Source organism: Mustela lutreola, chromosome 1 (genome assembly GCF_030435805.1).
Source record: "Mustela lutreola isolate mMusLut2 chromosome 1, mMusLut2.pri, whole genome shotgun sequence".
Taxonomy (NCBI): domain Eukaryota; kingdom Metazoa; phylum Chordata; class Mammalia; order Carnivora; family Mustelidae; genus Mustela; species Mustela lutreola.
The window spans coordinates 195,236,827-195,249,374 of NC_081290.1; the positions used below are offsets into that span (position 1 = coordinate 195,236,827).

The 12,548-nt window shown below is 39.5% G+C and overlaps 1 protein-coding gene across 1 annotated transcript; it reads right to left on the reverse strand.

The window, feature by feature from the left end:
- Positions 1 to 742: 742 nt before the first annotated feature.
- Positions 743 to 1,675, reverse strand: LOC131830669 (olfactory receptor 8B12-like). The gene has a single exon (XM_059173169.1). The coding sequence runs from the start codon at positions 1,673 to 1,675 to the stop codon at positions 743 to 745; it is 933 nt and encodes a 310-aa protein (XP_059029152.1).
- Between the last annotated feature and the right edge of the window lie 10,873 nt (positions 1,676 to 12,548).

Sequence of the window (12,548 nt, forward strand, 5' to 3'; positions counted from 1 at the left end):
AAGAAGCAGACTCTTTACTGTAGAGAATAAACTGATGGTTACCAGAAGGAAGTGGGGGGTGGGGGGAATGGGTGAAATAGGTGATGGGAAATAAGGAGTGCACTTACTGTGATGAACACAGAGTGATAAATGAAACTGTTGAATCACTATATTGTACACCTAAAACTAATATAATACTATATGTTAACTAACTGGAATTAAAATAAAGACTTTAAAAAAGAAAAAATTTAATATTATAAAGCTGTTTTTAAAAAGTTATTTATGGAGAAGTTACATTAAATTACTATAAATATAACCAGATTGTTAAAAGAAATCTGCAAGGGCAGCAAAAAAGAAGAAAATTGTCAGAAAGGAAAACAATGTAGATTTGAATCTCAAGGGTCTGGATTCTAGTCCCCTTTGTGGAACAAGTTGGGTGTAAGGCCCTGGAGAACATACATAATATTTCTAAATTTCCAGTGCTTATTAAATGAAGAAGTTGGATAAAATGGTTTATAAGCCACATACAAGATTAAATGATTTGTGATTATTAAAAAATGCATAAGACAATCTTGGAATAGCTGAGGTGTGTCAAGGGACAATGAAAATAGGTATGCATTAAACATTCATCTGAACATAAAGACTTAAAATTTTCTTTCTGTACAGAAGAGAAAAAAAACTGGAACTTGGATCTCTCATTGAAAATACATACACACACACACACAAATAAAGCATTGCCTCTCCTTCTCCAAATACTACTTTCTCAAAAAAATATTTTTCTTTTCAAGGTTTTCCTCAAGGTAACTTTGACATCCTTGTTCCTCAAACTGTAGATCAGTGGGTTTAACATGGGCACCACAATGGTATAGAACAGAGAGGACACTTTCCCTTGGTTAAGGGGCAACGTGGAAGGTGGTTTGAGATATGCAAAAGCCCCAGAACCAAAGAAAAGAGATACCACAATTATGTGAGAGCTGCATGTACTAAAAGCTTTGGACCTGCCCTCAGTGGAGTGAATGCGGAGAATGCTGGAAAGAATCAGACCATAAGAGATGAAGATGGTGACAATGGGCATTCCAATGTCAATGGCCACACGTACAAAGACCACCAGCTCGTGCACGTAAGTGCTGTTACAGGAGAGCTCAAGGAGAGGAAAGATGTCGCACATGAAATGATTGACAAGATTGTCATGACAGAAAGTCAGACTTGCTATGCTTCCCATATGGACCATGGCCCCTGAAAACCCCATCACATAGACACCCAACAAAAGAAATAAACAGACCTGAGGAGACATGGTGACAGTGTACACCAATGGTTTACAGATGGCAACATAGCGGTCATATGCCATTGCTGACAGGAGGAACGACTCAGAAATGACGAAGAAGCAGAAGTAAAACAGTTGAGTCATACACTCTGCATGCAAGATGATATTCTTCTTTGAGATGAAACTCTTCAGCATTCTGGGAGTGATGGTAGTGGAGTAACAGAAATCTACCAAGGAGAGGTTGAAGAGAAAAAAGTACATGGGTGTGTGTAGGTGAGAATTTAATCCAATCAGGGTTATCAGGCCCAGATTCCCCAGCAGAGTGACCACGTAGATACCTAGAAACAGGGAGAAGAGAGGGATCTGGAGTCCCGGCTGGTCTGTTAAGCCTGCAAGGATAAACTCTGTCACAGAAGAGTTTTTAGCTGCCATTCCCCTCCTGGGGGTGGGTAGAAGAAGAGCAGTCTGGGGAAAAGAAAAGAGAACCAGTGAGAAAGAAACACCACCACTCTCAGTATCCATCCCCCATTCTGAAGAATGGAATCCACAGAGAGATTTGAACGTTAGTATGGTAGGAAGGCTTTTACTATTTGCTATGGATCTATCTTACGGCCCAAGTGACTTTAACTTACAGAGGGAACAGTTAGAGGCTAAACTTTTCCTCCAAAGAGAAAACAGTAATTTATTCATATCCCATGTATAGGTGTCTTTTAGGTATTTAAGTTAGTCCATTTTCTGTCCTCTCTTCTGCCTGTGCTTCCATTGCTGACACCTGAGCCTCTTTCCTGAAGAGATTCCTATCAGAAGACACTGTTTCTTCTCAGAACCCCCAGCACTGGGTCACTGCTGTCAATCAAGAAGGTGTGGCCACATTTTCCTAATCTCTCCTAGAGCAAGGGGTTTAATGATCATTTTTAAAAGCTAACACTTATTTAAGGTGTTCCTATGAGAGGCTATGCACTAAGAGCTATGTGACAGTATTATTATCCCCACTTTGCTAATGAGACAAAGGAGTTAGGTAACTAGCATAAGTCCCCATAATACTGAGGTGCAAGCAGAATGTGAACTTTGGCAGTCTCTCACATCTGTACTCATAACCACTATGTTACCTGACTCACCAGGATTAGGAACATACTCACCTTCCTTTCGTTCAGAGCTATAAAGCTATTCTCTACTGTTTCTTGACCACAATTGTCATGGAACCCAAAAATGACCATAATAAAAAGAAAATGCTAGGTTGAGCTAAGAACTTTCTCCTCTCAATCTGGTGCAGAGGATCAGAAACTCTAAGTTATCTTGTAGGCCTTTCTGCACTGAAGAACATGATTTCCAATTGTTAATTTGCCCAAAAGCCCCTCTAGCTATAAGGAAAGAGACATTGCCTTTTCTTGACCAATAGGAGAATAAGGAGTTTTATTAGGGTTACAGGTTTCTGTGGCCTGATAATTAAGACAGAGACTCCCTGAAAAGAATTTCATCAGAGATTACTTTCCCAAAGGAGTAAAAAATGTTTGTTTATACCCTTGATATTGCTTGATTTGGCTTGTAAAGACAATTACTTTAACTAACACTTATCCAGTACTATTAAAAGAAAAATCTTTGTAAAAAAAAATTTTCAACATTACCATTTCTTGAATACACAATAATGTATCTGACACAGAACCCTTCTACTGACTTCTGGCTGCCAAGATCCAAAACACTATATAAATATATCCTTATTAATTCTTCACAATAATGATACTCACTTTAAACATAAGTTGCTCACTGACCATTTGTTTCAGAGCCCACATGCCTAGATGTATCTGACTCCAGGCCCCTGGATTTGTAACTCCAGGCCCCAAATGATTTGTAACCACTAGATTAAACTGCCTCCTGATGAGAGTTACTGAAAATCCATGAAGTAACAAATAAATATGCAGTGACTCTACTGAAAAGAAGTGATTAGATTAAGAAAAGATTAAAACAAAGTGCTATCATAAATTAGGGTAGGACATTCAATAATCTAATCATATCCCAGTTTATTCTAGGAATAATTGCACTATATCTATCTCAAAAAGGTATAGACTTCTCTGATCCCCTAACCCTCTCTTTCCATGGAGTGTAAGTTGAATGGTAACAATATCTATCAGGTAAATGCTCCCAATCTCTGCCAAGAACAGTTTTTTTCTAAATCACTAACTGATCAGAACTCCTTTTTTTTTTTTTTTAATTTCTTTTCAGCGTTACAGTATTCATTGTTTTTGCACCACATCCAGTGCTCCATGCAATCCGTGCCCTCTCTAATACCCATCACCTGGTTCCCCCAACCTCCCCCCCACCCCTTCCAAACCCTCAGATTGTTTTTCAGAGTCCATAGTCTCTCATGGTTCACCTTCCCTTCCAGTTTCCCCCAACTCCCTTCTCCTCTCCATCTCCCCTTGTCCTCCATGCTATTTGTTATGCTCCACAAATAAGTGAAACCATATGATAATTGACTCTCTCTGCTTGACTTATTTCACTCAGCATAATCTCTTCCAGATCAGAACTCCTTTTGACTGTCCGTATGTTCAACCCACTTTTCTTGGAGCACTGCTCTCTACTTTCTAGCCTCCAGTGCTCTCAGATTGAATCCTAATGGATCAGATTTCAATGTAGGGACATATCCAAATTTATTCTTCCTCTTCTGTTATTTTTGTCTTTTTCTGTCTTTTTCTCTTCACACCAGCTCTGCCTTGACAAAAATTGTCTATCCTATGACTTGATCTCTCAGAGTTATAGTTACTTTAATATCAAGCCCACACACTAACAGAATTTTAGACCTGAAAAGACTTGGGAAATTATCAAATCCAGTATTTCCCAAACCTGACTGAGCACCACAATTATTAGAGGGTTTACCAAAAGGAATTCTGGGCTACCACCCATACCTTCTGAATCAGAATCTGTATAGATATGAATACCATAGCTGTATTTTTTTAATCTTCTCAAGTCATTACAATATCAGCAACTTATAGATCCACAGAACTAATATTTACCCCTATCTTACATACAGAGATACTAAGAGAGCCCAAGAAGTAAAACCATTAGCCCAAGGTCACAGATCGAATTTAGGTCTCCAAGTTTCCAGTTTCTCCTGACAGCTGGAATCTGTGGAGGAAGGGATGGAGAGGGAAAAAAACAAAGAAAAGAACCCTCAGGCATGTGCATTGAGGATTTCTTTGAGTTCATAGCTGAATTCTAAATTTTGTATGTGCATGACAAAACTCCAGATGTCTAGGACACAACAGCTGTTTGGAGTCTAGGAACTGAATGGAGGTCACAGAGGATGTACTGGGGAGCTGTTAGACTTCTGGCCTAGTGAGAGTGGAGAAGCTTTGACGAACAAACTAGACATGAAGATGAGACCCCTGAATTCCATACCCTAGGACTGAGGACTATGCCATCAGGCTAAGGGCAAAATGGAACTAGATCCATCATTACAAAGGCTAAATCCAGGTCTCAGCAGGATGGAGGTGATCTGCTAGTAAATTAACTGCATCCCAGAACAAAATGCAACCATCTGTAGAGAAGAATAACATAATCCACTGTCTCTACAATATATTGACAATTCCAGCATCATAAAATTAAAAATTACTAGAAATACAAAGATGAAAAAAAAAAAAAATGATCCTTAATCAAGAGGTAAAAATATTCAGTAAAAGCAGATGCACGTAGATGGCGGAGAAGTAGCAAGCTGAGACTGCTTCAGCTAGCCGGAGATCAGCTAGATAGCTTATCTAAAGATTGCAAACACCTGAAAATCCATCGGCAGATCGAAGAGAAGAAGAACAGCAATTCTGGAAACAGAAAAACAACCACTTTCTGAAAGGTAGGACCGGCGGAGAAGTGAATCCAAAGCGACGGGAAGATAGACCCCGGGGGGAGGGGCCGGCTCCCGGCAAGCGGCGGAGCAACCGTGCACAAAATCAGGACTTTTAAAAGTCTGTTCCGCTGAGGGATATCGCTCCAGAGGCTAAACCGGGGCGAAGCCCACGCGGGGTCAGCGTGGCCTCAGGTCCCGCAGGGTCACAGAAGGATCGGGGGTGTCTGAGTGTCGCAGAGCTTGCGGGTATTGGAACGGGAAAGCCGGCTACAGAGACAGAGCCGACAGTAAGCTCGCAGCTCCGTGTTACCTTGAACCGGTCGCAGGCTCGGTGAGCTCGGAGCGCGGCCGGAGGTCAGGCAGACGGGAGTAACTGGGCGCTGTTCTCTGAGGGCGCACTGAGGAGTGGGGCCCTGGGCTCTCGGCTCCTCCGGGCCAGAGACCAGGAGGCCGCCATTTGTATTCCCGTCCTCTGGAACTCTACGGAAAGCGCTCAGGGAACAAAAGCTCCTGAAAGCAAACCCGAGCGGATTACTCACCCCGGCCCCGGGTAAGGGCGGTGTAATTCCGCCTGGGGCAAAGACACTTGAGAATCACTACAACAGGCCCCTCCCCCAGAAGATCAAAAAGAAATCCAGCCGAGACCAAGTTCACCTACCAAGGAGTGCGGTTTCAATACCAAGGAGAGCAGCAGAATTCCAGAGGAGGAGAAAGCCAAGCACGGAACTCATGGCTTTTTTCCTGTGATTTTTTTTAGTCTTGCAGTTAATTTAATTTTTTCTTTTTCATTTTTTTTTTTTTCTTTTTTCTCGCCTTCGGGTAAAATTTTTTTTTAACTGTTACCTTTTTCTTTTTTAACGATTTTTTACTAGTTTATCTAATATATATATATATATATTTTTTTACATGTTTCTTAGGTGTTTTCTTTCTTTAAAAATATTCTTTTCTTTTCTTTTTTTTTTTTTCTTTTTTCTTTCTTCCTTTTTGAACCTCTTTTTATCCCCTTTCTCCCCACTCACGATTTTGGATCTCTTCTAATTTGGTTAAAGCATATTTTCCTGGGGTTGTTGCCACCCTTTTAGTATTTTACTTGCCCCTTCATTTACTCTTATCTGGACAAAATGACAAGACGGAAAAATTCAACACAAAAAAAAGAACAAGAGGCAGTACCGAAGGCTAGGGACCTAATCAATACAGACATCGGTAATATGTCAGATCTAGAGTTCAGAATGACAATTCTCAAGGTTCTAGCCGGGCTCGAAAAAGGCATGGAAGATATGAGAGAAACCCTCTCGAGAGATATAAAAGCCCTTTCTGGAGAAATAAAAGAACTAAAATCTAACCAAGTTGAAATCAAAAAAGCTATTAATGAGGTGCAATCAAAAATGGAGGCTCTAACTGCTAGGATAAATGAGGCAGAAGAAAGAATTAGTGATATAGAAGACCAAATGACAGAGAATAAAGAAGCTGAGCAAAAGAGGGACAAACAGCTACTGGACCACGAGGGGAGAATTCGAGAGATAAGTGACACCATAAGATGAAACAACATTAGAATAATTGGGATTCCAGAAGAAGAAGAAAGTGAGAGGGGAGCAGAAGGTATACTGGAGAGAATTATTGGGGAGAATTTCCCCAATATGGCAAAGGGAACGAGCATCAAAATTCAGGAGGTTCAGAGAATGCCCCTCAAAATCAATAAGAATAGGCCCACACCCCGTCACCTAATAGTAAAATTTACAAGTCTCAATGACAAAGAGAAAATCCTGAAAGCAGCCCGGGAAAAGAAGTCTGTAACATACAATGGTAAAAATATTAGATTGGCAGCTGACTTATCCACAGAGACCTGGCAGGCCAGAAAGAGCTGGCATGATATTTTCAGAGCACTAAACGAGAAAAACATGCAGCCAAGAATACTATATCCAGCTAGGCTATCATTGAAAATAGAAGGAGAGATTAAAAGCTTCCAGGACAAACAACAACTGAAAGAATTTGCAAATACCAAACCAGCTCTACAGGAAATATTGAAAGGGGTCCTCTAAGCAAAGAGAGAGCCTACAAGTGGTAGATCAGAAAGGAACAGAGACCTATACAGTAACAGTCACCTTACAGGCAATACAATGGCACTAAATTCATATCTCTCAATAGTTACCCTGAATGTGAATGGGCTAAATGCCCCTGTCAAAAGACACAGGGTATCAGAATGGATAAAAAAACAAAACCCATCTATATGTTGCCTCCAAGAAACACATTTTAAGCCCGAAGACACCTCCAGATTTAAAGTGAGGGGGTGGAAAAGAATTTACCATGCTAATGGACATCAGAAGAAAGCAGGAGTGGCAATCCTTATATCAGATCAATTAGATTTTAAGCCAAAGACTATAATAAGAGATGAGGAAGGACACTATATCATACTCAAAGGGTCTGTCCAACAAGAAGATTTAACAATTTTAAATATCTATGCCCCCAATGTGGGAGCAGCCAACTATATAAACCAATTAATAACAAAATCAAAGAAACACATCAACAATAATACAATAATAGTAGGGGACTTTAACACTCCCCTCACTGAAATGGACAGGTCATCCAAGCAAAAGATCAGCAAGGAAATAAAGGCCTTAAACGACACACTGGACCAGATGGACATCACAGATATATTCAGAATATTTCATCCCAAAGCAACAGAATACACATTCTTCTCTAGTGCACATGGAACATTCTCCAGAATAGATCACATCCTCGGTCCTAAATCAGGACTCAACCGGTATCAAAAGATTGGGATCATTCCCTGCATATTTTCAGACCACAATGCTCTAAAGCTAGAACTCAACCACAAAAGGAAGTTTGGAAAGAACCCAAATACATGGAGACTAAACAGTATCCTTCTAAAGAATGAATGGGTCAACCGGGAAATTAAAGAAGAATTGAAAAAAATCATGGAAACAAATGATAATGAAAATACAACGGTTCAAAATCTGTGGGACACAACAAAGGCAGTCCTGAGAGGAAAATATATAGCGGTACAAGCCTTTCTCAAGAAACAAGAAAGGTCTCAGGTACACAACCTAACCCTACACTTAAAGGAGCTGGAGAAAGAACAAGAAAGAAACCCTAAGCCCAGCAGGAGAAGAGAAATCATAAAGATCAGAGCAGAAATCAATGAAATAGAAACCAAAAAAACAATAGAACAAATCAACGAAACTAGGAGCTGGTTCTTTGAAAGAATTAATAAAATTGATAAACCCCTGGCCCGACTTATCAAAAAGAAAAGAGAAAGGACCCAAATAAATAAAATCATGAATGAAAGAGGAGAGATCACAACTAACACCAAAGAAATACAAACTATTATAAGAACATACTATGAGCAACTCTACGGCAATAAATTTGACAATCTGGAAGAAATGGATGCATTCCTAGAAACATATAAACTACCACAACTGAACCAGGAAGAAATAGAAAGCCTGAACAGACCCATAACCAGTAAGGAGATTGAAACAGTCATTAAAAATCTCCAAACAAACAAAAGCCCAGGGCCAGACGGCTTCCCGGGGGAATTCTACCAAACATTTAAAGAAGAACTAATTCCTATTCTCCTGAAACTGTTCCAAAAAATAGAAATGGAAGGAAAACTTCCAAACTCATTTTATGAGGCCAGCATCACCTTGATCCCAAAACCAGACAAGGATCCCACCAAAAAAGAGAGCTATAGACTGATATCCTTGATGAACACAGATGCGAAAATACTCAACAAAATACTAGCCAATAGGATTCAACAGTACATTAAAAAGATTATTCACCACGACCAAGTGGGATTTATTCCAGGGCTGCAAGGTTGGTTCAACATCCGCAAATCAGTCAATGTGATACAACACATCAATAAAAGAAAGAACAAGAACCATATGATACTCTCAATAGATGCTGAAAAAGCATTTGACAAAGTACAACATCCCTTCCTGATCAAAACTCTTCAAAGTGTAGGGATAGAGGGCACATACCTCAATATCATCAAAGCCATCTATGAAAAACCCACCGCAAATATCATTCTCAATGGAGAAAAACTGAAAGCTTTTCCGCTAAGGTCAGGAACACGGCAGGGATGTCCATTATCACCACTGCTATTCAACATCGTACTAGAGGTCCTAGCCTCAGCAATCAGACAACAAAAGGAAATTAAAGGCATCCAAATCGGCAAAGAAGAAGTCAAATTATCACTCTTCGCAGATGATATGATACTATATGTGGAAAACCCAAAAGACTCCACTCCAAAACTGCTAGAACTTATACAGGAATTCAGTAAAGTGTCAGGATATAAAATCAATGCACAGAAATCAGTTGCATTTCTCTACACCAACAGCAAGACAGAAGAAAGAGATATTAAGGAGTCAATCCCATTCACAATTGCATCCAAAACCATAAGATACCTAGGAATAAACCTAACCAAAGAGACACAGAATCTATACTCAGAAAACTATAAAGTTCTCATGAAAGAAATTGAGGAAGACACAAACAAATGGAAAAATGTTCCATGCTCCTGGATTGGAAGAATAAATATTGTGAAAATGTCTATGCTACCTAAAGCAATCTACACATTTAATGCAATTCCTATCAAAGTACCATCCATCTTTTTCAAAGAAATGGAACAAATAATGCTAAAATTTATATGGAACCAGAAAAGACCTCGAATAGCCAAAGGGATATTGAAAAAGAAAGCCAACGTTGGTGGCATCACAATTCCGGACTTCAAGCTCTATTACAAAGCTGTCATCATCAAGACAGCATGGTACTGGCACAAAAACAGACACATAGATCAATGGAACAGAATAGAGAGCCCAGAAATAGACCCTCAAATCTATGGTCAACTAATCTTCGACAAAGCAGGAAAGAATGTCCAATGGAAAAAAGGCAGCCTCTTCAATAAATGGTGCTGGGAAAATTGGACAGCCACATGCAGAAAAATGAAATTGGACCATTTCCTTACACCACACACAAAAATAGACTCAAAATGGATGAAGGATCTCAATGTACGAAAGGAATCCATCAAAATCCTTGAGGAGAACACGGGCAGCAACCTCTTCGACCTCTGCCGCAGCAACATCTTCCTAGGAACTACGCAAAAGGCAAGGGAAGCAAGGGAATAAATGAACTACTGGGATTTCATCAAGATCAAAAGCTTTTGCACAGCAAAGGAAACAGTTAACAAAATCAAAAGACAACTGACAGAATGGGAGAAGATATTTGCAAACGACATATCAGATAAAGGACTAGTGTCCAGAATCTATAAAGAACTTAGCAAACTCAACACCCAAAGAACAAATAATCCAATCAAGAAATGGGCAGAAGACATGAACAGACATTTCTGCAAAGAAGACATCCAGATGGCGAACAGACACATGAAAAAGTGCTCCATATCACTCGGCATCAGGGAAATACAAATCAAAACCACAATGAGATATCACCTCACACCAGTCAGAATGGCTAAAATCAACAAATCAGGAAATGACAGATGCTGGCGAGGATGCGGAGAAAGGGGAACCCTCCTCCACTGTTGGTGGGAATGCAAGCTGGTGCAGCCACTCTGGAAAACAGCATGGAGGTTCCTCAAAATGTTGAAAATAGAACTGCCCTATGACCCAGCAATTGCACTATTGGGTATTTACCCTAAAGATACAAATGTAGTGATCCAAAGGGGCACATGCACCCGAATGTTTATAGCAGCAATGTCCACAATAGCCAAACTATGGAAAGAACCTAGATGTCCATCAACAAATGAATGGATCAAGAAGATGTGGTATATATACACAATGGAATACTATGCAGCCATCAAAAGAAATGAAATCTTGCCATTTGCAACAACATGGATGGAACTAGAGCGTATCATGCTTAGCGAAATAAGTCAAGCAGAGAAAGACAACTATCATATGATCTCCCTGATATGAGGAAGTGGTGATACAACATGGAGGCTTAAGTGGGTAGAAGAAGAATAAATGAAACAAGATGGGATTGGGAGGGAGACAAACCATAAGTGACTCTTAATCTCACGAAACAAACTGAGGGTTGCCGGGGGGAGGGGGTTTGGGAGAAGGGGGTGGGATTATGGACATTGGGGAGGGTATGTGATTTGGTGAGTGCTGTGAAGTGTGTAAACCTGGTGATTCACAGACCTGTACCCCTGGGGATAAAAATATATGTTTATAAAAAATAAAAAATTAAAAAATAAATAAATAAATAAATAAAATAAAATTGAAAAAAAAAAAAAAAAAAAAAAAAGCAGATGCACGTGTGACCTTAATGTTGCAGTTAGTGTACATAGACTTAAAATAACTATTATTTATGGAAATTTAGACAAAAGCAATACTAAATTGACTAACAGATGGAAGATCCCAAAAGATTTATAAAAACAATAAAAGAGGAAAGTTTCAAAAAATTTTTTAAAACTGAGAATATTGGAAATAAAGAATTCATTAGGTTGGTTTAATAGCAGACTAGACACAACCAAAGAAAGGATACTGAAAATGAAACAGATCAACAGAAATAATCCATACTAAAATACATGTAGAGATTGGGATTGGGAGAGAGACAAACCATAAGTGACTCTTAATCTCATAAAACAAACTGAGGGTTGCTGGTGGGGAGAGGGGTTGGGAGAAGGGGGGTGGGGTTATGGACATTGGGGAGGGTATGTGCTATGCTGAGTGCTGTGAAGTGTGTAAACCTGGTGATTCACATACCTGTACCCCGGGGGTTAAAAATATATTACATCTTTATAAAAAATAAAAAATTTTTAAAAAAAGAAAAGATAATAATAAAGAGGAATACAGCAACCAGAATCCTTAGAACAATGCTAAATAGTCCAAAATATGTATAGAGGTTTTTTTTTAAAGATTTTTATTTATTTATTTGACAGACAGAGATCACAAGTAGGCAGAGAGGCAGGCAGAGAGAGAGGAGGAAGCAGGCTCCCTGCTGAGCAGAAAGCCTGATGCGGGGCTCGATGCGGGGCTCAATGCGGGGCTCAATGCAGAACTGATCCCAGGACCCCGGGATCATGACCTGAGCGGAAGACAGAGGCTTTAACCCACTGAGCCACCCAGGCGCCCCTGTAATTAGAGTTTTAAAAGGTGAATTGAGTGAGAATTGTGGGAAAAAAGATTTTTGAAAATAAGAGATGAAATGATCATATTGTTTTTAATCCTTCTCATATTGAAGTGATGTACCACCTTGCTTGATTTATGAATCTAGAACCACCCTTTGCATCCCTGAAATAAATCCCGTTTGATTGCAGTGAATCTTTTTTTTTTAATGTATTGTTGGGTTTGGTGTGCTAATATTTTGTTTGGAATTTTTGGATCCTTGTTCATCAGAGCTACTGGCCTATAGTTCTCCTTTTTTTGTAGTATATTTGTTTTGGTATCAGAGTAATGCTGGCCTCTGATAGAATGAATATGGAAGCTTTCCTTACACTTCTACTTT